Source organism: Stigmatopora argus, chromosome 12 (assembly GCF_051989625.1).
Source record: "Stigmatopora argus isolate UIUO_Sarg chromosome 12, RoL_Sarg_1.0, whole genome shotgun sequence".
In the NCBI taxonomy this organism is placed as follows: domain Eukaryota; kingdom Metazoa; phylum Chordata; class Actinopteri; order Syngnathiformes; family Syngnathidae; genus Stigmatopora; species Stigmatopora argus.
Window position 1 is genome coordinate 18272053 of NC_135398.1, and position 25392 is coordinate 18297444.

Sequence of the window (25392 nt, forward strand, 5' to 3'; positions counted from 1 at the left end):
CTGCTTCTAAATCTTTAGTAGTGGTCAATATATTGTATCCTGTTCTAGTTTTGCCCATTCTATTAATTCTTAGATAACCCCTCTACATGAAGAATTTTGCATTACTCAGATGTGTATATTTCATAATTTCTTAGTGCTAATGTTGACCATATTGCAGCACTTGTTATATGCCATGAAAGGCCTGTCAAATTTTGAGCGTCTAGTGCAAAATAGAGCTAATTTCCAAATCCCCTTGAATTAGTTTTAGAAATGGGAGCCACATTCCCTAAGTAATCTAGACCACATACACCACCGCTACAGTTTGTCAAACCCCTGAAAACGACAAATACAGTGGTACCTCGTCACACGACCGCTCGTCATACAATATTCTCGTCTTATGACGGAAATTTCGATCGAATAATTCGCCCGTCATGCGATCAAAATTTCGTGATGCGACCAAGCCAGGTGGCCATGGCACTGTTTTTTTTGCATATCTTTTGTGTATAACAATATTTACGAGCACCGAATGAGTTATTCAGACCAGGAAACGCACAACGCGCCTGCGCGGGGAAAAGAGGGCTTTCTGGGTAATGAAGTATACTCGTGCACACAACGCCGACAGGCAATGGCACTCTTTCTCAGAATAAATCTTTACCCACAATCAATACGTGGGTAAGCTCAGCTGCTGCATTTCCTGATATTTTTATCTAATACGAGGAGTATTATATTACTTCTCGTTCGCTGCTCATTTGTTGACCTACCCAAGGACAGGAAAATCACTGGCTGAATTCCTCCTGCAACCAAGTTGTCTCACCCCCACCAAGGAGACAATGTTTACATAAGATAGGAAACACTGCGTAGCTTGTGTTTAAAACAATTCAAATCAACGATAAGAAAATGAGAGAAAAATAATCTTTCACTTGGCATGTCCCATTGATAAATTGTTGCCAATAAGCCGTAATATTGTACATTTTCTCATCCTTTTCTCTTTAAACAAATAATCATTAATGTTTAAGTATTTTTGAATAAACCATCTATTCAAAACCAATATTAATAAATATTTGTATCCGCCGAAAGTTATTTTTAATCATTAAATATGAAATAGGTCACAGGTATCAAAATGGCGGCCCGTTTGCCCAATCTGGCTCGTCGCATCATTTTGTGCGGCCCAAGAAAGTAAATCACGAGTGGCAACTTTCTGTTTTAGGGTCAAGTTCAAATGAAGATTATAGATGTATATCATGTTTCCTGATTTTCCCCTTCTTGAATAAATAAAGGCAATTTTTTAATCCAATTTAATTTTTGTTCAAAAAGGATTTTGTAAGATCTAAAAATAAATAAGTATAAAAAATATTTTCTGTTTTCCAGTTTAATATGGAACATAATTAAGAAAGATTTGGTTTCCTTTTGAGATGAAAAATTATTAAAATACATTTTCCCTTACTAAGAAAAAAAGCTCAAATAAATATTGTTTTAGATAATTAAAAACCGAATATTGAAGGGTTTTGATCCAGTTCTTTTAATCTGATTTAAAAATATATATAAATATTATATCTAAAATGGTTCGGCCCACATTAAATTGAATTGACATTAATGCGGCCAGCGAACCAACCCGAGTTTGACACCCTTGAAAAAGGTTAAAAACCCAATGCAAGTTATACTCATTCCTTCTAAGAGCCTTGTGAAATCAATAAATTGGTCAAAAATGACTATCTTGTTCTGTTCTCAATTTTGGAGCCAAATAAACCAGTCATTCACCAATCAAATTTTTATAACTGATTGCGGTAACTTGAAAGATATTCTCGCGTAGAATCCAAAAAATGCGTGTAACCACAGAACCCTGCAATTCCTGCAAACCATTTTATGCTCTTATTCTGAAATGTTCAACGGAAGCGCGCTCTTAGCCGCTTACTGTGAGCTTTAGACTTCTCACACACAGCTCATCTATCAAAAATTCCTTGATGATTTGCTGTTTACAAATGCATCCCCAGCGAGGAAATGTCACCTTTTAGCTGCAAGTATTGCATTTTAGAGAAGACTACTATAATCTAAAAAAATACTGCAAGCACTTTATTCCATATAAAAAACATTACTCCTCTCTTTTGCCTGATACTTCCGTGAAATGAAGGGTGATTTGCCACCAGTGGTGGGCCGTCAGGGCCTTCAAGGCCTTCTCTGCTGGCCTAAGAAATATCTGAATCATATTATATTTTGTCCATCAATACTTATTATTCCAAATGGTCTGTTAGCTTCCTTTCATTGCTTTCCCCCCTGGTTGCACTGCTTCCAGATGTGTGTTTTCATATTGAAGCATTTAACCAATCACATTTCAGCCATTATTTTTTGCCAGATCAGATCTGCCTCAAAGCCTTCACAATCAGTTCTTGCGGGCTCTGCTGCATTAAACTAGACTGTTGCTTTTAACCAATCAGATTTCGAGTTGGCAACCCCACAATGATTTTTCATAGGCGTTAGCATTTTGCTGGCTGGGACATGTCATTGGTTTCACAAACTATGATTGGCTAGTAGACGGGCCAAAGCAGCACCCGAGGCAGCCAAGATCGCAAACAAATTGATTCTGTTTGCTCACAAAGCTAGTTTCCAGACGGACTTTTCTAGAAAAAAAAATGAACATCATTAAGAAAGGGCGGTCAACTCCGAAGCTAGCAAGCCTGTTACAGCCGGGAAAATGGTGTGTGGGGCACTTTCAGCGTGCTAACTTAGCTCCACAAGCAAATAGTATATTGTTGTGTTGATTTAATGCTATTTCCAAAACGGACTATGCCGGAAATATGACAGGACAGGCTCTACTTTCATCATTAGCTTCGATGGCGATAGGAAAGAAGGAAGAAAGAAAGGAGGATGGATATTGTGTAAAAAGGATTTTTGGTGAGTAAAATTACAAATATGGCTATATTCCTGAATAATATTTCAATTGTGGGCCAAGTTCTGATATCTGAAAAGCTCCAGTGTTTGTATTTAAGCTCCAGTGTTTGTATTTAATTACTAAATGCTGCTAGGAAGTGGATTTTACCCCATTTTAGTGCAATTTTTGCCGTTTTGCCATTAGCGTCCATCGCTGTCTTTTCCCGGGAAAAATCACCCCCCTGGCCTGGTTGTAATGTCTCAAAAGCTATAATGGAAAAACATATTTTTATTGGTTGTATTTCACCATCTACTAACAGAATAACAAATAACTAGTGGTTATGGTGTTTAATTAATTTATATAATGGTTTCGTGGATGGAGGAGAGAGTATCTCTCTCTCTCTCTCCTTCTCTCTCTCTCTCTCACTCACACACACACTCACACACGCTCTCACACACACACACACACACACACACACCGTGGCCGGATGATTCGCTGAAAGACGTTTCGCCGACGGACGTTTGACAGAGGGACAGGTTGCCGAATGGACGTTCCACCGAACGGTCAATCGGCCGAACGGAGCTTCCGCCGAGCGGAGGTTTCGCCGGCGCGCTCGCCCCGCCCCCGGATCGTGTGTGTACAAGTTTTGCAACCTCGGCCCGCGGGCCATATAAGGCCCGTTAGGAGCCTATCCGAGAATGGTGCACCCTGAGCGGACTGGGTTGGACGACGCCCCGCTGAATTTCTGGAGCTCCAGAAATTTTTCAAATTTGAGCCCCACACACATTGGAGGGGGTTTTTCACCGAGCACAGTGCTCTGTGGGCGGACAGGGGTGACACATGCCCCGCTGGAATCCTGATCACCATAATTTTTTTTTAAGTGTGAGCACCACATACATCGGCGGGGATTTTCCCCGAGCGTATCCGAAAAAACGTCTAGTGGAAAAATGCACAACACGCTCTGGTTGCAGACAGGAAGCAAGACCTACTTTATTGAAAAACCCTGCGTCTTTTAAAGCTTGAGTATAGTACATTCAATGTCCTTCGCAATCGCTTCTGACGTGTGAGCACAGTACAATGAGAACGTCACCGTTTCGGCAATGTCTGATATCTTTAAGGCCAGCCCGACCCAGGCTCATGAACACACGTTGCTATCAGTTGGTGTTATCTAGACTAACGGGCACCTCAAAATTCCACAATACCATACTAAATGCTTTCGTGCATATACACAAACACAAGTTATAGGCATACCTCTACTTACAAATGCCTCTAGGTGCGAAATGTTCAGGTTAGGAAAGCTTTTTTATTGTCAAAAGAGTGCCTCTAGATACGCAAAAGGTCCACCTTACGAAATCCCCCCAAAAGTAAATGCATTCCTTGTCTGTTATTTTATTTTGAAAATATTGTCGTGGATGCATTGATTCACACTAGAACATCACTCCACTCCACTGGGCTCTCATTGGCTGTCTCACAACAACACTTTTCTTTGACCTTTTGTCTGCTTAAACTTATGCTTGGAAGAAGCTGTGGCCGAGTGCCTTAGACTTAGAGTCTAAGGCTTAGACAGACTCGCAGTTGACAACTCTTTGTTTCAAGATTCTCTTATGATTTTATTTATTAAAAAATACAGTTAAAGGCTTATGAAATGAATGGAAGGGATTAATATCTAAATATAATCTATAAATAAAAATATAAACACTGTACTCAGAGTGAAAATAGTTCATCTCCACTTGATTAAAATAATAATAATAATAAAAAACTGTTTGTTGTGAGCTTTAGTCCAAGTCCTCTTCCACAGATTCGAGAGGTATTAGATCATCGATGGAACAAAGAGGAGCTTCTTTCTGCGAAAGTTTTTTGGCACACAAGAATATAATCTCCTGGACCCATTGTTGCAAACTTCCTGCCATTATGAGAATCTCCTGAAGATGTCTTAAAGATAGACCACATTCTTTATCCTCATTCTCGTCGTTGTCCGTTGCGTCTGCCAGCTTCAATGTCATATCTACGGGATACATCCATCATAATCCCGGTTCTTTTTTTTATTCCTGGTGGGTACCACTCGCTTGGATATTGTTGATGTTTTACAAATGTTCGCTTCTTCTTTCTTGGTATAACGCACGTTAGATTCATTTATGCTGCAATGGGATGCTACACCTTTAGCATATCTCACTGTATTATGTCTCGTTTTTTCTTGGGCTCATTGGATGCCTTAGATGGCCCAGGACACTTACGAGGCATTTTCAAAGGCTACTCAAAATCCATACAAAGCTGGAATAGGCTCGGCGCGGCGCAGTCTTTCTCCACAAGTGATGTGCGTGATCGGAAATTCACTTGCAACAAAACATGAGAAGGCAAGATTTCATCCTTCTCGGCCTTTTATACCATACAGCGCGTCTTTCTACGGTGAAATATTGCTTCTTCAGCGCTGAGTGCCACCCAATTCATCACTGAAGAAGTGGAGCCCTGACTTCCGCCATTTTTTATCCCGTCTTCCGCTTGAGTTTCAGCGTAAATTTTGGCAATTTGATTTTTTCAATACTAAATATAAAATAGCGACGTACTGAAGCCGTGAATTTTAAAGCTTCAAATGGGTGAAGGATGACAATAAATCGTTCACGTAATATATCCTTCACGCATTTGACTTGGACAAAGTGACACCATTATTATAATATATTGCATTGACTGAATAAAAAGTGTGAGAATACAGCCATGAAAAGAGAAAAACCTGTACAATATGGCCTCTTGAAAAAGCTGCATCCTGTCCCAGTAGGTCTCTGGTTCAAAACCTGTTTGATGAACAATGATAACCGTAGAAATTACCTAACGAAAAATACACCATAGATTGGGATTATTTACCTTCAAATAAATTTTCGCAACCATTCTTCATGAGACAATGAATATTCAGAGGAATGAAGACTTGGGCTCTCAATGGATCTCCATAGAGGTGTGATGTCAAAGCGAATGGACCCTCCAATACGGGAACCAATAAGAAACCACAGGATGCCGCTTTTCTGTGCCAACCTTGAACCTAGTAGAAAAAAAAGACTTGAAAAGGGGTATTTTTACTTGCATATCTAACAGTGGGGCCTTTATAGTAATACAGTGGTACCTCGTCATACGAGCGCTCGTCATACAAAATTCTCGTCTTACGGCGGAAATTTCGATCGAATAATTCGCCCGTCATGCGATCAAAATTTTGTGATGCGACCAATTTTGCATATCTTTCGTGTATAACAATATCTACGAGCACGGAACGATTAATTCAGACGAGTTTCTCTACAACCAGGAAACGCACAACGCGCATGCACGGGGGGCAAAAAGAGGGATTTCTGGGTAATGAAGTATACTCGTGCACACAACACCCATAGGAAATGGCAACCTTTCTCAGAATAAAACTTCATTACCCACAATCAATACGTGGGTAAGCTCAACTATTGTTCTTTCTAAGGAAAGAAGCTCCCGCGATCGTTCTTTAAAGACTATTTCTCGTTGGCAAGTGGTCGTGCGTTATTCTATTGTGAGGACATTTGTGTGCAGCATTTTGGGAATATTTAGAAGGCAATACAACAGCAAACAGTCCATCGATAGCGAACGTGAGGGCGGAGGCGTGGCAAATGGCCAACCCGGAAAACGAAGGTAACAAAAGATTAAGACAAAACTAGAATTCAGTTTTGTGTAAAGTTACATTAAACGTATGTTTGAGTGTCTGTATATATTAATCCAAGTTACCGTAATTACTCGAATATAACACGCAGGTTTTTGCAAAATAATTAATTCCAATAGTTGGGGGTGCGTGTTATAATCAAAAACTAATTTTTTTTTATTTTTATTTTTTATTTTTATTTTTTTTGTGTCTTGTTACATGGCCCTTAGCCTGGTGCTTTTTCTTGCCAAATAAATTGAATTGAAATTGAATTGAATAAAATAAATTACAAATTTTCGATCGAAAAAAGCATTGTCAAACTCACTTTGACGCACGGATTTTACGTCATCTCGTAGAGCCGACGCACGGATTTTACGTCATCTCGTGAAGCCGACGCACGGATTTTACGTCATCTCGTAAAGCCGAGACCACCACTGCCCCCCTCTAGCCTCGTACCCGTCTCAGTTCACCCTCTCTCAGTTCAGTGTTATAATCAATAACTAAAATAAATTACAAATTTTCGATCGAAAAAAGAATTGTCAAACTCACTTTGACGCACGGATTTTACGTCATCTCGTAAAGCCAATCGGATGATGTGTTGTGGGAGGAAGAGGAAGTGGATGAAGGAAGCGTGGACGTTGATAGGATTCTCAACGAAGAGATGTATGAGAGGACAGACAAAGAGAGAGAGGAACTTTTCATTTGAAGGATTCTAATGAATAAATTTGTTTGAACAAAACAATCGTGAAACGAAGAAAAAAAGGTAAGATTTCTGATTTTCGTCAGCGGGAAATTTTAGGTGCGCACTATATTCGAGTACTGCGTTTTTCCAGATTTTTTTGGCCCAAAGTTATACCTGTGTGTTATTTTCGAGTGCGCGTTATATTCGAGTAATTACGGTAATTTAAATTTGTTTGTTCCGTTTACGAGTGTGTTGTCGTGGAAAAAAAACGAACCCCACCCCCCCACACGTCTCTGTCTCCCATCGGCGAAATCTGCCCAATTTTAGTTAGATTAAACACATTTTATTACTATTAAACCACTAGTTATGTGTTACTTTGTTAATAGTTATTTTCATCTAAGGGACCTGGACGTTCTGCAGCCGTTATAATGGAAGACATAAAACCTATATTTGTCCACTAGATGGAGCGCAAGAGCCCGTTCTACCAGCACCTCACAAGAAGAATGAAATCAATTGTGTGGTGAAACTGATGATGATGAATCAGACTTTAACGATTTAAAATTGTAAATTCCATTTGAGAATTGTGTTGATACAGTAATACCTCGACATATGTGTGCCCCGACATACAGGGATTTTGAGATACAAGTAAAATTCCAAGGAAATATTTACCTTGAGACGTGACCGGACGTTTTGGATTGGATTGGATAACTTTATTCATCCCATATTCGGGAAATTTCATTGTGACAGTAGCAAAAAAAGGCATAGTTATAAGTTAGACAGTACAGTCAAAGGCCGCAGAACAACAAAGCAAAAACAAAAAGCACAAAGTACAAAGTACAAAGCAAATCAAAGTCAATGGGATCATTAAGAATCACCAAATCATTATGACAGAAAAGCAGCAAACACAAAAACGAGCTACGAGTTTCGGTAGCAAAAACGGATAGACTCAAAAAGACGTAAAGTTGGACAAAAACTGGAACCACACACAGGAAGTCTTCCACGAGATGGGGAACTTCTGCAGACTGTGACCGAGGAAGAGAATATGCAGAGTCACTCTTCCAAGCTTATCCGCACAGTTCCTCAGTAGTCTGGAGCTGAAGAAAACAGCTGCGGGGCAGAACGCCTCGACTCCGTTGCTGGTAAGCGCCGACAGCTCTTCCATCTTATCCCACGATGGAATGGTTGGTCAGAAGCGTTGCCTCTCCTCCCGGCACTTTTGTCCAGCTCCGAAACTCCGGCGGCACCGAGGTGTTGCTCCTTCTGCTGGGTATTGTAACAGCTAGTCCAATGTGTGTGACAGCGTAGGCATGGCTGAATGGTTCCAAAAAAAGAAGTAGCCAAAAGAAGCCAGGCTAACAGAACAAGGAAAGTTGTAAAAACATTAAAGTAAAAAGTATAAAGTACAAAGTTAAGTAAAAAGGGATGTATTAAGAAATATTAAAATGTAATTAAAAAAAGATAGAAGGGCTGTAAAACACAAAAAACAAGAGTGTACAGAGCTACTCCCACTAGCTCCCGCGTGAACGGCGCCATCTTGGAATATGGATATTGGATATATATGGAATATTGGAATATTTGTCGTCTTCTTTTTAATAATTTTTTTAATAAAATAATTTTATTTATTGCCTTTTATTTTAAAAATGGAGCGCTCAACGGAGGAACCCCGTTTCGTGCGTAGTGTGTTTAGAGACGAGCCCATTTAGTACGCACACGCCCAAATGTTTGTGTTTGAGTTGTCGAGCGAGTTTTTGCTGTTTTATTTTCTTTGATAAAGAATATGTGAATTTCCTTTGTCTTCTTTAATAGTGGTTAAGGTTAGGCGAACTGTCTGGCGACAAAGTGTCCGGCGATGAATTGTCCGGTCGACGAAGTGTACGGTCGACGAACTGTCCGGCGACCAAATGTCCGTTCGACGAAACGTCCGGGAACGAAGTGTCCGTCAACGAAATGTCCGGGTACCATCTTGAGATACGAGACAAGTTTTGAGATACGAGCATTCGAGACAGCCAGGTGTCCAGGCCACGAGAGCTGCTTATTATTTCAGCGCACTCTTTTTCGCCACATCTCCCTCGTGCAAATATCTCTACGAGCACTGGGCGCAGCGTTGCATTGTTTCCGTTTTTGTTGTTGTTGTATTGAATAATTCCTCATTTTATTATTAAACATCATAACCAATAGTTATTTGTTACTCTGTTAGTAGATGGTAAATTACAACCAATAAAAATATATTTTTCCATTGTAATATCCTGTTTTTTGTGTTATTTCAGAGGGTGGTAACGAATAATTTGTATTTAGTTCATTTATATGGGAAACATTGATTTGACATACGAGCAAATCGACATACGAGCTCAGTCCCGGAAAGCATTAAGCTCGTATAGGTATGACTGTACTGGTAGTTTGTTTTACCAGGTTTCCGTACCATATGCTCTAAATAAATGATTTGTCATGGCGACATGTGTTCAGAATTTGCCAGTTACCAGTACCGGTGCAATCCTTGGTGTGAGCTGAGAAAAAGTGGGGGGAAAAATTATACCAATTTTTAGTCACAAATTATGGGTGCACGTTATACTCAAATAAATACGGTAAGCTGTCAACGACATATACGGAATCTTGAATTTAGTGCATACAAAAAGTGATTGGGGAAAATTTTAGACTTTCAAGTGCGTCCTATGTGAGTAAAGATGGGCCGTGTTGTGTTGGTACGTATTATTATCACTTAATAAAGGCAATTGTAATCATTAATAAGGGGAACAATTGGCCGAGGTTGACAGGTATGGAAATACAACCACCTATTGGACAAGACGTCACGCCGGCTGAGGGGGATTTAACTCTTCCCATATGTGTGGAAAAGACCAGATTAGATTAGAACTTTATTTCATCCCGTATTCGTGAAATTCCCTTAGTTGCAGTAACCAGCACAGACACAGAAGACATTTCAGACATAGGTAAAAAAACTAGACAGATGGAATGCTTGGTCAAGAGCGTCGCCTCTTCTCCTGTCCACTGCTCACAGCTGATCCCACGTGCATGACAGCGGAGGCACGGCTGAATAGTTCCAAAGATATCTAGGACTAGCACAAAGAAACCAAGCCACGCGACAGATGGAGTCGAGTCGCAAAGGTCGCAAAACAACAAAGCAAAAAGCGCAAAGTACAAATCAAAGTCTATGGGGGAAAGCTTTAAGAAATACTAAAATGCAATTAAAAAAGATAGAAAAGGAGCAAAAACACAAAACGAGCAAGAGTGGACGGAGGTACTACTACCGGCGCCATCTAAAAAAAAGATACTTAATGAACTGTTGAAAAATCAGAGGAAGAGTCTCCTTCTTTGTCTATTATGTGTATGAAAGACTATACCGCCCCTTTCATTATCATCACCTTATTGTGGTGGTGGGGTTTGTGTGTCCAATGATCCTTGAAGCTATGTTGTCTGGGGCCTTTGTGTCCCTGGTTGGGTCACCCACTCTGGAGCCAGGCCTGGAGGAGGAGCACGATGGTGAGCGCCAGATGGCAGGGCCTACACCGAAGAGGTTATGTGAGTTCCTCTACCCATTGGCTCACCAGCTGAGAGGGGCCAAAAAGGTTGGGTGCGATGACAATTGGGTGGCAGGCAAAGGAGGGATCCCTGGTGGTCGGATCCTAGGTTGCAGAAACTGGCTCTTGGGACGTGAAATGTTACCGCTTTGGTTGGGAAAGAGGCTGATATAGTGCGTGCGGTTGGGAAATTCCGGCTCGATGTAGTCGCGCTCACCTCTATGTACAGCTTGGGTTCTGGTACCACTCTTCCCAAAGGGGGTTGGACACTCGCGGTGAGAGGCGCCGAGGAGGTGTGGGCATACGTATTGCCCCCCGGCTCGGTACCTTTATGTTGCGGTTCACTCCAGTGGACGAGAGGGTAGCATCCCTGCACCTATAGGTGGGGGACGGGACCTGTTTGTTGTTTGTGCGTATGCACCAAACAGCAGTGCAGAGTCCTTGGTAGGGGTGCTGGAGAGTGCTGCTTCAGGGGACTCCCTGGTTCTGCTGGGGGACTTCAATTCTAACGTGGCCAATGGCAGTGAAACCTTGAAGGGCGTAATTGGGAAGGACGGCCTCCCTGATCGGAAACCGAGTGTTGTTATATTGTTGGATTTCTGTGCTCGGCGTGGATTGACAATAATGAACGCCATGTTCAAGCAAGGAGTCCGATGATTGACTTTGTGGTCGTGTTATTGGACTTGCAGCCACATGTCTTGGACATTAAGGTAAAGAGAGGGGCGCAGGTGTCAACAGATCAGCACGTGGTGGTGAGGTGGCACCAATGGTGGGGGAGCCCGGCAGACCCAGACATTTTTTTAGGATCTGTTGGGAATGCCTGGGAGAGTCCCCTGTCAGAAGGAGTTTCAATCTCCACCTGCGACAGAGCTTCTCTCTTGTCAGGGGAGAGGCGGGGGACATTGAGTCCGAGTGGACCATGTTCCGTGCCTCTATTGCTAAGGCGGCAGACAGGAGCTGCGGTTGCAAGGTGGTTGGTGCCTGTCATGGCAGCAACCCTAGAACCTGCTGGTGGTCACTGGCGTCAGGCTAAAGAAGGAGTCCAATCACACCATTTGGCCTACGGGACTCCAGAGGTAGCTGACGGGTACCAGGTGGCCAAGCAGCATGCGGCTCTGGTGGTCTCGAAGGCAAAAACCTGGACATGCGCGGAATTTGGTGAGGTCCTGGAGAACGACTTCCGGGTGGTTTCAGGAAATTTTGATCCACCATCCAAAGTCTTGGGAGGGGAACAAAGTGCACCATCAACTCATGGCCTGACCGATCTGTCTGTCTATACTACGCTCAAAGGCACGAAGAATGACGGGTGGTCCTGACTCTACGATCCACTCCTGGCATGCACCCACAGGGACCGTGAGGAGCTCCTTACAGGCCGAAAAAGCTGCACTGATTGCGGCCGTCATCTGGCTCGATCAGAACAATGACTGGTCTTCCGCCTCCATCATTACAGGCTGCAAATCACTCCTCCAGGCCTTCGAAAAACCCCAATGTTTTATAACCCTCCTTCCTTTTAATCCAATCCCAATTTGCGCTTTTCCTATCAACTAAGCAGGTGCAACTAATCTGGATACCGGGCCAACCTCGTAGACAATGATCTGGCAGATGAACAGGTGAAACCTGGCTCAGCCCTTTCCCAACCTCCCATTCCACCTGATACCACGACTCAAAGGGCCATACTCCGCAGGAGCTGCAAACCCCCACCTTCGTCCCACCTCCACATCCAATCTCTATTGTCTAACAAATCTAATTCTGAGGAGAAAGCCCAGTTACCGAAACAAGACCTTGTCGACCTGATTCGTTTCCGGTCCGGGCACCACCCAACCCTCCGAAAATAGCAACACCTGACGGGGAAGTGTGATGACGACCGATGTTGACTGGGCGGAGAGGAAGAAGAATCGGCCGGGCATCTCTGGCTCCGGTGCCCTGCACTCCATTCTGCCCGGTACCATCGGCGGCTGTGTTTTTACTTCGGAGAACTCACCAGCCTCCCAACTGCGAGTCTAGCGCTTTTGAGGATTATCCTCAGTCGATCTCGGGTGACTCAACAACACAGTGTATAGCGTCTACAGCAGGGATCTCAAACTCGCGGCCCGCGGCACGATAATTTGCGGCCCCCGACTTAATATGAAAGATTAATGTTCGTGCAGCCCGCAAGATTGATATGAATGACACTTGTTGTGTTCGGAGCTGAATGAACCAATCACGGTGAGGTATACGGCTCTGGAGGGCGGGACATCGGCCGGGCTGTCCAGTGCCTCGCTCACTCACTCATTCATTCCTCCAATCAGCTGGGCGGAGGAGAAGCCGTGAAGCCGATCACTCCGCTCGGCGCGCACACTCCTCCGCTGCTCTCAGCATACAACTGAATGAGGCGCTATGATCTGTGATCCAGCCTGTGTCAGTGTAGCCATCTTCACGAGTGAAACGGAGAAACAGAGAGCGAAAGTGGGCATGCTCCACAAACCCGCGCGACTGAACGTGAAAGATCAACCCGAGACTCATTCCAAGTGGAAAAAAATATTACAGAGCCCCAGAGATGTCTCTTTCAAAGCCTGGCGTGAAGAGAAAGGTCGGTTATGAGCACAGACAGTTTCAAGAAAAGTGGGGAGTGCAATATTTTTTTGTTGAACACAGGGGCAACCCGACGTGTCTCATTTGCACTGAAAAAGTTGCGGTGCACAAGGAATACAATTTGAAACGTCATTATACTACGAGACATGCTGAGGAGTACGGAAAATACCAGGGAGATGAGAGAGCCAACCACGTTGCCAGTCTTAAAACATGTCTTCTGAGGCAACAGGATTTCTTCAAGAAGGCTACCAAAGACAGTAATGCAGCAGTCGAAGCTAGCTACGCCGTTTGTGAGTTGATTGCTAAAGCAGGAAAGCCATTCACAGGTGAATTTATCAAAAAGTGCATATTACAGGCTGCACATATTGTCTGTCCACAAAAGAAAAGTCAGTTCAACCACATCAACCACATCAGCCTTTCTGCCAACACCGTGGCAGAGCGCATTTCTCACCTGTCAAGTGACATTTATGATCAACTGTGTGAGAAAGCACAATGTTTCAGTGTATATTCAGTGGCTCTTGATGAGACCACAGACATCACAGACACTGCCCAGCTCGCAATATATGTCCGTGGTGGTGATGACAATTTTAAAGTAATGGAGGAGTTGCTCACAGTAATTCCAATGCATGGCCAGACCACCTCTAAGGAAATATTTCACCAGCTGTGTGATGCAATTAAGAATGCCGGTTTGCCATGGAAGAGCTTTGTTGGAATAACAACCGATGGAGCCCCATCAATGACAGGGAGGAAGAATGGACTGGTAGCACTTGTTCAAAAAAAACTGGAAGAGGAGGGTGTGGAGGAGGCCATAGCTCTGCACTGCATTATACATCAGCAGGCCCTTTGCAGCAGATGCCTGAAGTTTGACAATGTGATGTCTGTCGTTGTGAAATGCGTCAACCAAATCAGATCCAGGGGCTTAAAGCACAGAAGGTTCCGTGCTTTTTTAGAGGAAATGGAGTCAGAATATGGGGATGTGCTCTACTTCACTGAGGTACGTTGGCTCAGCAGGGGAAACGTGTTGAAGAGATTTTTTGAGTTGACTAGCAGAAGTAAAAGACTTCATGGAGATAGACGGGGTTGCTGTTCCTGTGCTAAGTGATCCCAAATGGCTCATGGACTTGGCTTTTCTTGTTGATATCACACATGAGCTTAATGTACTGAACAAGAAGCTACAAGGCCAGGGGCAACTTGTCAGTGCTGCCTATGACAACGTGAGAGCATTCTGCACTAAACTTGTGTTATGGAAAGCCCAGCTCTCTCAGACAAACCTTTGCCATTTCCCAGCATGCAAGGCTCTCGTGGATGCAGGCACACCATTCAGTGGTGAGAAGTATGTTGAGGCCATTTCGAAGCTACATGAGGAATTTGATCACAGATTTGCAGACTTCAAGACACACAAAGCCACATTTCAAATTTTTGCGGACCCCTTCTCCTTTGATGTGCAAGATGCCCCTCCTGAGCTTCAACTGGAGCTCATTGACCTGCAGTGCAACTCTGCACTCAAAGCCAAGTTCAGGGAGGTGAGTGGAGAAGCAGACAAGCTTGGGCAATTTTTGAGAGAGTTGACCCCCAGCTTCCCTGAACTTTCCCGAATGTTCAAGCGGACCATGTGCCTTTTTGGGAGCACATACTTGTGTGAGAAGCTCTTCTCCACCTTGAACTTCAATAAGTCCAAGTACAGGTCCAGACTTACTGATGAGCATTTTCAAGCTCTACTGAGGGTCTCCACTGCTTCCTCCCTCAAGCCAAATGTGACTCAGCTATGTGAGAAGAAGCGCTGCCAGGTCTCTAGCAGCAAGGAGTAGGCAAGAGAAGCCGTGTTCAGAATATTTCATGTTCAATGTTCCATTCAAGTTCAGAAAGTTAAAGGTTAAAGAGCTGTTAATACAGACATTTGAAACGGAATAAAAATAATTCATTTTCTCTACTTAGGCAGCCAGTGTATATCTCTCATTATTATTATTTTATTTTTGTATTACTGATTGATTGATTTTTTATTCATCTTTAAGTTAATTTATTTAATTCATTATTTTTTGTTAAAAAATAAAGATTTTTGATAACGTTGGAATGTTTTATCAGCGCTTTTCTTGTGGAAATCCTGATGCGGCCCAGTCTCACCCAGACTTGGCCTCTAGCGGCCCCCAGGTAAATTGAGTTTGAGACCCCTGGTCTACAGTGATGCAAACTCTGCATCGGTCCGACATGGTGAAGAAGGAGCTGCGCCAAAAGGCGAAGTTCTCTATTTTCTGGTCGATCTATATTCCTACCGCTCGAGTAGAGTCGCTGCTCCTCTGGATCGAAAGGAGCAAGATGAATTGGCTTGGGCATTGAATTAGGATTCCACCTGGACGCCTCCCTGGTATGTGGGATCCTCCCGGAAGAGCTGAATGAAGCAGCTGGGGAGAGGAAAGTCTGGGCTTCCCTATTGATGCTGCTGCCCTGACCTCAGATAATCGGAGGAAGATGAGATGAGAGAAGACTGTACAGATCAGATCTTGCTCCATCTGTGACATTTTATGCTTGGCCTATGATAGGTGTAGCAATTGACCCAGCGCACTGTATTTGACTCCTCTATCATGGTAAAAAATGTCTGGCTTTGACTTCTCATGGTGGTTGGAGTTTTTACAGAAATGAACACAGGAAACCTTGAGGAATAAAGCGTTAACAGGTGATTTACAAAGCTGGGTTCCTAGACGTGTTATACATCCACAAGATGGAGGAGTGGTAGCAGTAGTGGGTTGTATTATAGAGCCACTAGATCGAGCTGCAGTACAGTATTCCCTAGGATATCGCGAATAATGTAGACCAGAAATGGCAGCGATAATCGGAAAACCACAAAGTAGAATCACCCCTATTATTAGTACAATACTACAGTATACCTTGACATACGAATGCCCTAACATACGAGAAATTTGAGATACGAGGGAAATTCCAACCAAATATTTGCCTTGAGATACTAGACAAATTTGAGATACGAGCATACGAGAAAGCAATGGATAATCGATGTAATCTTCATGGTGCGCTGTAGGGGCAACAGGATGATCTTATTTCTGCGAGATGTTTTTGGGGCACAAAGGAACATGGCGACCGCCATTTCTTTTCTTGTACAAATATGCTTTTGTAAAAGGACATGACACTGTCAAGATGATTGCCAAATTCAATGGCTCCGACCATCAATCACCTGGACCCGTTGTTGCAAACTTCCTGCCATATTGAGGATCTCCTGCAGATGTTTTAAAGGAAGACCACGTTCTTCATCCTCATCCTCATCGTTTTCCACTGCCTCTTTTTCCCAATTCCCCGATGGGATAATTTTGATGAGGTCCTCATCAGTTGGGAGGGGTTCTGAGTGGCTCTGTGTTGTGAACAAGTGGCAGTGTGTTGACAACATCTCGTCATGCCCGCTTCACGGCCTTATCTACGACGTAAATCGATCATAATGCTGGTTTATTTTTTTTATTCCTCGTGGTTACACCAATCGCTTGGTGTCTTGGAAAAGGATATTGTTGCCGTTTTCCGAATGGTCGCTTCTTCTTTCTTTGTATACTGCACAGTAGATTCATTTATGCTGCAATGGCATTCTGCATCTTTAGCATATCTAGGAACATCACTTTTTTGGTCACTGTCACCATATCTCGTTTTGTCTAGGGCTCATGGGATGGTCCAGAAAGCTTAGGAGGCATTTTCAACAGCGACTCAAAATCCAAACAAAGCTGGAATAGGCTCGTCATAGTCTTTCTCCACAGCTGATGTGCACAATGCGAAATTCACTCACAAAAAGGCATACTTTTTGGCGCATCTTCTATGGTGAAATAAGGCTTCTAGCGCTGAGTGCCAACCAATCCAACACCGAAGAAGAAGCAGAGCCCTGACTTCTGCCATTTTTCATCCCGTCTTCCATTTCCGTTTCAGGGTGAATTTTGACATTTTTCTGATTTTTGTTTTAAATCTCATCTCATTTTCTGAACCGCTTTATCCTCATTAGGGTCACTTGGGGTGCTGGAGCCAATCCCAGCAGTCTCTGGGCCATAGGTGGGGGACACCCTGAATCGGTGGCCAGCCGGTCGCAGGGCAAGGAGACAGAAAACCATGCACACTCACACCCATACCTAGGGGCAATTTAGAGTGTACTATCAGCCTATCATGCATCTTTTTGGAATGTGTGCGGAAACCCACGGAGATCCGAGGAGAACATGCAAACTACATACAAGTGGACCGACCTGGACTTGAACCAGGGACCCGAGAGCTGTAAGGCCGACGCGCTAACCACTCGCATCCACGGGCATCCCCATAATAGAACAATAAAATATTAATATAAAAAAAGCCGCAAATGTCGAAGCCGCGCAGCGGTGAGGGATGACAGTAGTAATATGGGTTTGTGTTATACATCCACTGGATGGGAGTTGTAGTAATAGAAATAGAAGAAATGGTTAAGAATTATGTTATACATACACTAGATGGAGCTGTAGTAGTGGTAGTAATAGTAGTAATGGTTAAGAGTTGTGTTCCACATTAACTAGATGGAGCTGTGATAAAAGGAATTTCATACAATAATTAACCAATATTGATCCATATATAGGATGCATTGGATTATAAGGTGCACTGCCGGCTCTCTATTACTTTCACCATACGGTGCGGAAAATACAGAAATGTGGCAGCAGTATAGCCACAAACTAAAACCACTAATAAAGTCATGTGAAATTAATTCCTCTGTTAAATCATAGTACATGAACAGAAAAACATATTTACCATCTCAAAGAGGACTCCTGCAGTGACGGCCATCCAATGAAGTTTGATCTCGAAGGCAGAATTGAGGCAGAAGTTGCCATGATAATAACAGGTACACCACTCAGTTCGACCACGGCGATTATTCACATCCACATCCAGAGTAACTGTCTTTTGCTCTGGAACTGAAGCAGCTAGGAGATTAATGGACAAGGCATTACTGATTGGCGAGAACGTAACAAATTGACAGGAAAAAGAAACATGATTGTTAAGCATCATTCTATCTTTACAAAGGCAGAAAGTGAAATCTATTTAATAGTGTTACCACAGTTGATGCTGCATACTATAATGTTACACCCAGTCATGAAAGCCAAAGTGAAAATGATGCACTACCTGCACCAACAAAATTCATAGTTGGTTTCCAACTAACCAGTAGTCAACAAAATTAATTGATGCCAAAACTTTTTTCGAAAATTGAAAATTTCATAAATATGTAATTCTCTAATTCGTTCCATGGTCCTCACAAAACTACCAACTAAACCCTTTAAAATTGGTCAAAGTGTCTCCATTTTGATAAAAAATGTGAGAAACACAAAAATGAGAGAAAATGTGAAGAAAATGATTTAATAAGGTGTTAAAATGAATAAAAAGCATGCAAATCCTATCCTTGTTGAAAGGCAGAGGAACAAGAGGAAGCTAACAGTAGGCAACAGAGGAAGAACACATGAACACCTGAAAACACATCTAATAAACATAAAATTAAGAATTCAAACTAAAACATTAACATTAATCAACAACAAACAATGTTCTATGATTTGTTTTGAATGCAATTTTTCCCCAATTTTTGTTCTCGCTACTGGTTCTTAACTGATTGGATTTAGGTTGCCCTTCTGCAGTACTGGATAATGGACGTTTTGGAGAGAAAAAAAAAACTATCCAAGGACGATTGCCTTTGACGACTTTTAATAATGTGTTTATAATGCAAGAGACACATGATGTCAAAGTGGGCGATCGCACGACTTGTGAACACTTATTCTGGATGTCTTTTTTTCTGCGAAGACAGAAATCTCGTGACATTTCTTTGATTTTTGCTGTTAGAATGCTCACTGCTTCCTCGGCCGCTTTCTGGTTATACTCCTCCTGTATTGCCGACTCTATTTCCTTCATTTCCTCCGTCGAGAGTTTATTTTTGTGCTCCTCGAACAATTCGTCAATGTCCTACTAGCTGACGACTTCTTTTCATTCGCGCCGGTAATTTTCTTGGGAGGCATGATGATATAAACAGAAGAAGCTGCTTCATCCAGGCATCAAAAAACTAAATAAAAAAACATCCTCAGGACTTCGTGACGACGGTCAAAAATACATAAGAGAGAATCTTGAAACATAGGTTGTGGTTGTTGTGAGACCAATGAGAGCCCTGTTGAGTGTAGCCAGATTGTAAAGCAGCGGTCTCCAAACTATTCCAGAAAGGGCTGCAGTGGGTACGGGTTTTCGTTCCAACCTATGAGGAAACCTTTCCACCAATCTGTTATCTTAGGAGTGCAATCAGTGGATTGCAGTCAGGTGCTTCTTGTTTCAGCAGAAACCTCATTGGTTAAGTTGTTTGTGTTGGATCGATTGGAACAAAAACCTGGACCCACAGCAGCCCCCGGGGACTGGTTTGCAGACACTTTTTGTAAATTAAGAATCAATGCATCCGTGACAACTTCAAAATAAAATAACGGATATGGGAAATTTATAGATATTTGGGTGTATTTCATAACTTGAGGCACTCATTTTCTTTCATAACCTAAAACTTTCGTACCTAGAGCCATTTGTAAGTAGAGATATGACTGTAGTAATAAGTTACACATATGCAAATCAACAAAATGAAGGCAGTGCTCAAATTTGTGCAGTTTTTTTTCTGAAGTATATTCCACATCTTCTGTTAGTAAGACAAATCTAATTTAAATTTTGAAATGTTGCTTTGTTCATCAGTTTATGTATATATCTAATAAAATTCTGATCCAGTTATTTATAAATGAAAATAATGTAAATTGTCATAAGTGCCCAACAATTTCCTTCCCAATGTGTGTTCTACATCTGTTTTTCTCAGAGCTATAGTAAGTATTCATATGTAGGTGGGAACATTAAGGCCGAAAAACAAACAGGCTGAACCCGCCAAAGGATTAGCCTTTGTGAGAGCAGGAGAGAGGACTCAGAAGTTTAGCACAAAGGCCAGAATCCCCCCATCCATTCTTCACAGCATGTCAGATTGGGACTTAGACGTGTACTTGAAGAAGATGACTTTACTTTGACCTGACATGGTTCTCCTGTCCAGTCAACACCAATATTTCATCTCAATACTTTGTTATTTACCCTTTGTTGGCAATAACGGAGGCCAAACGTTTTCTGTAACTGTTCACAAGCTTTTCACACACTGTTGCTGGTATTTTGGCCCATTCCTCCATGCAGATCTCCTCTAGAGCAGTGATGTTTTGGGGCTGTCATTGGGCAACACAGACTTTCAACTCCCTCCACAGATTTTCTATGGGGTTGAGATCTGGAGATTGGCTAGGCCACTCCAGGACCTTGAAATGCTTCTTACAAAGCCACTCGTTTGTTGCCCTGGCTGTGTGTTTGGGATCATTGTCATGCTGAAAGACCCAGCCACGTCTCATCAAGCTGTCCTTGCTGATGGAAGGAGATTTTCACTCAAAATCTCTCGATACATGGCCCCATTCATTCTTTCCTTTACACGGAGCAGTCGTCCTGGTTTCTTTACAGAAAAACAGCCACAAAGCATGATGTTTCCACCCCCATGCTTCACAGTGGGTATGGTGTTCTTCGGATGCAGTTCAGTATTCTTTCTCCTCCAAACACGAGAACCTGCATTTCTACCAAAAAGTTCTATTTTGGTTTCATCTGACCACGACACATTCTCCCAGTCCTCTTCTGAATCATCCAAATGTTCTCTAGCGAACCGCAGACGGGCCTGGATGTGTACTGGCTACAGCAGGGGGACACAACTGGCAGTGCAGGATTTGAGTCCCTGGCGGCGCATTGTTTTACTGATAGTAGCCTTTTTTACTGTGGTCCCAGCTCTCCGTAGATAATTCACTAGGTCCCCCTGTGTGGTTCTGGGATTTTTGCTCACCTCTCTTGTTATCATTTTGACGCTACGGTGTGAGATCTTTCATGGAGCCCCAGATCGAGGGAGATTATCAGTGGTCTTGTATGTCTACCTTTTCTTATAATTGCTCCCACAGCTGATTTCTTTACACCAAGTGTTTTACCTATTGCAGATTCAGTCTTCCCAGCCTGGTGCACGTTTACAATTTTGTCTCTGGTGTCCTTCAACAGCTCTTAGGTCCTGGCCATTGTGGAGTTTGGAGTGTGAGAGAATGAGGTTGTGCACAGGTGACTTTTATACCAATGAGTTAAAACAGGTGCTATTAATACAGGTAACAAGTGGAGATCTCGTTAGAAGTTAGACCTCTTTGACAACCAGAAATCTTGCTTGTTTATAGATTTTCTACTCTAATTTGGAAATAAATTCTTTAAAAATCAAACAATGTGATTTTCTGTTTTTTCTCATGGTTGAGGTTTACCCATGATGACAATTACTGGCCTCTCTAACCTTTTTAAGTAAGAGAACATGCACAATTGGTGGTTGACTAAATACTTATTTGCCCCACTGTAATTGTGAAGTTGGATGCTTCAGTTGTATGCATTGGTGCAATGTTATTCAAAAAACTGTGGAACCTCAGCTCTATTTACCTAGCAGTGCAACTGACTGGCTGCGTCCTCCGAAACTGCGACTGAAAGAGCTGTGCCTGCTTGCATAACAGGCTGATCGACTTGGCAGCCGGGGTAGGAGGAAAGCTGGTAGATCACAAGGTTGTTGCTCCTCTAAAACAAAGGCCACCTCAAACCACTTTTTTTGAAAAAGGGACAAGTCTTCCAAGGCTGCAGGGGGCCATCCACAACCTGGGTTTGGGGGTAGGTGTGTACTTGCTGAAAGAAAATCAAATTATAAAGTTGAGTATTTGTACTTAAAATCAAAATAAAGTTATTTTTAAAAATGTATTCACCTTCCTTCTCTGCCACAATCTTGTAAATGTAGAAGCCATAAACAAAGGTCCGCATTGCATCTCCAGATGCATGGGCCACCAAACCTTCCTCAAGCATTTTCTATTGAAAAATAAAAATTAAAAATTAAAACACAAGTACTTGTTTGCGCTGAGGCAATCCTGCTATGTGGGCCTGTATTTTGAGCCACCACGCCAATTAAAAAGACTGAATTGACACCCAAGTTGACAATAAAACTCCCATGTAGCTCATATGGTCAAGAACTTTTTGTCTGCCATTTAATTTGGGAATCGGTAATTATAGATAAATAGCATCAGTATGAATATATTTTGACATATTTATGTATGTATTATACACATTTGTTCATTGCTGTTCTATCATCGTCTTTAAGCTAATCCACAAAAGTGGCTTCTCACTTTTCTGTAAACATTTGATTAGATGACAATCGGAATATATTGTTTAAACTTTGCCACGGCGAGTATTTTTCCACCGTGTAAATTGCCATGACTTAGAAGAACTTGCTCATGTCCATAACAATTTAAATAGATACAGGAATAAAAATACGTGCTAATTCCGAATAGTTAAATATTAGCATTCCCTAAACTAATTTAGAATAAGACATTTTTGATGCTTTGATTTTTATAAAATGTGAAAAATTAGTTAAACTAGTAGGTCGCCATTGTTGTTGATGTTGCAATGCACACCATCCAGTTGTACTGCCGTAATGTAGCCTGGCTTCTGGACCTGTGACTGTTTAGTAACAAAAACATAGCATCTGTTCAACCATTTGAATTTGAAGCAAAGCAAAAAAATGATTAACAGGACAGCACTCATGATGTTTCATAAAACGAGTGGCAAAAGGAGAGGTGAGGAAAATGACAAAACCAGTGCGGCATGTTTGGCAATTGGATTAATATAACAGAGGTAGTTTTTGTTGTAAAGAACTCCAGCTTTTGTTTGCATATGTTCATGGTAAGCTATTGTATGATGAAACTTCAAATATCAATCAAGAGATTGTTAGCTTTGCAGAAAATTAGGATATACCGTTCAACATAGGAGTTTAATTCATAAGTCATTACCTTATCGTGGTGGGAGGGTTTGTGTGTCCCAGTGATCCTTGGAGCTATGTTGTCTGGGGCCTTGTGCCCCTGGTAGGGTCACCCATGGCAAACTGGTCTGAGGTGAGGGACCAGACGAAGAATGGCTCAGAAGACCTCTTATGATGAGCAACATTATTGGACGACGTCTGCCCTCACCGGGGCCCCACTCTGGAGCCAGGCCCTGAGGAGGGGCGCAATGGTGAGCGCCTAGTGGCTGGGCCTACACCCATGGGGCCTAGCCGGGCACAGCCCGAAGAGGTGACGTGCTCCCCCGGCATGTGAGGGGGGCCAAAGAGGTCGGGTGTGCCGGCAGCCAAAGGAGGGATCTTTGGCGGTCCGATCCCCGGCTGGCTCTTGGGACGGGGAATGTCACCTCTGGTTGGGAAAGAGCCTGAGCTAGTGCATGAGGTTGAGAAATTCCGGCTCGACATAGTCAGGCCCACCTCTATGCAAAGCTTGGGTTCCGGTACCACTCCTCTCGAGGGGGCTTGGATACTCTTCCACTCTCGAGTTGCCCGCAGTGAGAGGCGCAGAGCGGGTGTGAGCATACCTGTTGCCCCCCGGCTTGGTGCCTGTATGTAGGGGTTTACCCTGGTGGACGAGAGGGTGGGGGGAGGGGACCTGACTGTTGTTTGTGCGTATGCACCAAACAGCAGTTCAGAGCACTCACCCTTTTTGGAGTCCTTGGAAGGAGTACTGGAGAGTGCCCCTTCGGGGGAGTCCCGCGTTCTGCTGGGGGACTACAATGCTCATGTGGGCAATTACAGTGAGACATGGAGGGGAGTGATTGGAAAGAACGGCCCCCCTGATCGAAAACCGAGTGGTGTCCTATTGTTGGATTTCTGCGCTTGTCGTGCATAATGGTACCCGGTCGTTTCGTCGAAAGACGTTTGGTTGACGGACGTTTGGTCGACGGACAGTTCGTCGAACGGATGTTTCGTCGAACGGACGTTTGGTCGACGGATTCGCCGCCGGACATTTCGTCGAACGGACGTTTCGTCGTCACCGGGTTCGCTCGCTCTCAAAATTATAATCATGGGAGAGAGTTTGTAATTGCATTAACAATGTAACAGCATGAATATCTAAATATCGCGATCAACCAGGTAATCTCTTGGTCTCAAAATTATAATCATGAGAGAGAGAGTGAGTTTTAATTGCATTGACAATTTAACAGCATTAATATCTAAACATCGCGATCAACCAGGTAATCTCTCGCTCTGAAAATTATAATCATGAGAGAGAGTTTGTAATTGCATTGACAATGTAACAGCATTAATAACAAAATATCTATTGGCGTGTGTGCCGGATTCGCTCGCTCGCCCCGCCCCCGGATTCGCTCGTATTGGAGTGTGTGTACATGTTTTTCAAACTACGGCCCATTAGGCTTTTTAATCCGGCCTGCCTACGTTGTCCAAATTATAGTAAAAATCAATGACCTCATTCATTTCCCTTTGCCCTGCAATACCGCTCATCACTCTCAATTTAAAGACTGCTTTCTTTCGTTGAATAATAATATGTTCTTAATGTAGAAAGTAAATTTGAAAATAAATTTTCACCTTCGTTGAATAATATGTTCTTAATGTTGAAAGTAAATTTGAAAATAAATTTTCACCTTCAATTGTGTCTTCTTTCTTATTTTTCAATCCCTAGGTTTGATAAATTACATTGCGTGTCCAAACGTCCGTTGGACGAAACGTCCGTTGGACGAAACGTCCGCTGGATGAAACGTCCGCTCGACGGAACGTCCGCTCGACGGAACGTCCGCTCGACGAAACGTCCGTTCGACGAAATGTCCGTTTGACGGAACGTCCGTTCGACGAGACGTCCGTTCGACGAGACGTCCGTTCGACGAGACGCTCGTACGACGAAACGTCCGTTCGACGAAACGTCCGTTCGACAAAACGTCCGTTAGACAAAACGTTAGTTCGACAAAACGTCCGTTCGACGAACTGTCTGTCGACCAAACATCCGTCGACCAAACGTCTTTCGACGAAACGTCCGGTCACGGACGATAATGACCACCATGTTCAAGTATAAGGGTGTCCATATGTGCATTTGGCACCAGGACACCCCAGGCCGCAGTTCGATAATCGACTTTGTGGTCTTGTCATCGGACCTGCGGCCTCATGTCTTGGACACTCGGGTAAAGGGAGGGGCGGAGCTGTCAACCGATCACCACACGGTGGTGAGTTGGCTCCAATGGTACGGGCAGATGC

At 43.0% G+C, this 25392-nt stretch overlaps 1 protein-coding gene across 6 annotated transcripts in view; it reads right to left on the minus strand.

Moving 5' to 3' along the window:
* depdc5 (DEP domain containing 5, GATOR1 subcomplex subunit) overlaps positions 1-25392 on the minus strand; it is a 210389-nt gene that overhangs the window by 13208 nt on the left and 171789 nt on the right. For 5 of the 6 annotated variants that reach the window (XM_077615705.1, XM_077615704.1, XM_077615703.1 and 2 more), the window contains 5 exons: positions 22079-22178; positions 21765-22001; positions 18030-18199; positions 5705-5876; positions 5574-5634 (listed from right to left, as the gene is read on the minus strand). In XM_077615705.1, the coding sequence (XP_077471831.1) occupies positions 5574-5634; positions 5705-5876; positions 18030-18199; positions 21765-22001; positions 22079-22178 (740 nt within the window). The remainder of the gene's footprint in view (positions 1-5573; positions 5635-5704; positions 5877-18029; positions 18200-21764; positions 22002-22078; positions 22179-25392) is intronic. The other variant, XM_077615707.1, reaches the window with a different exon arrangement.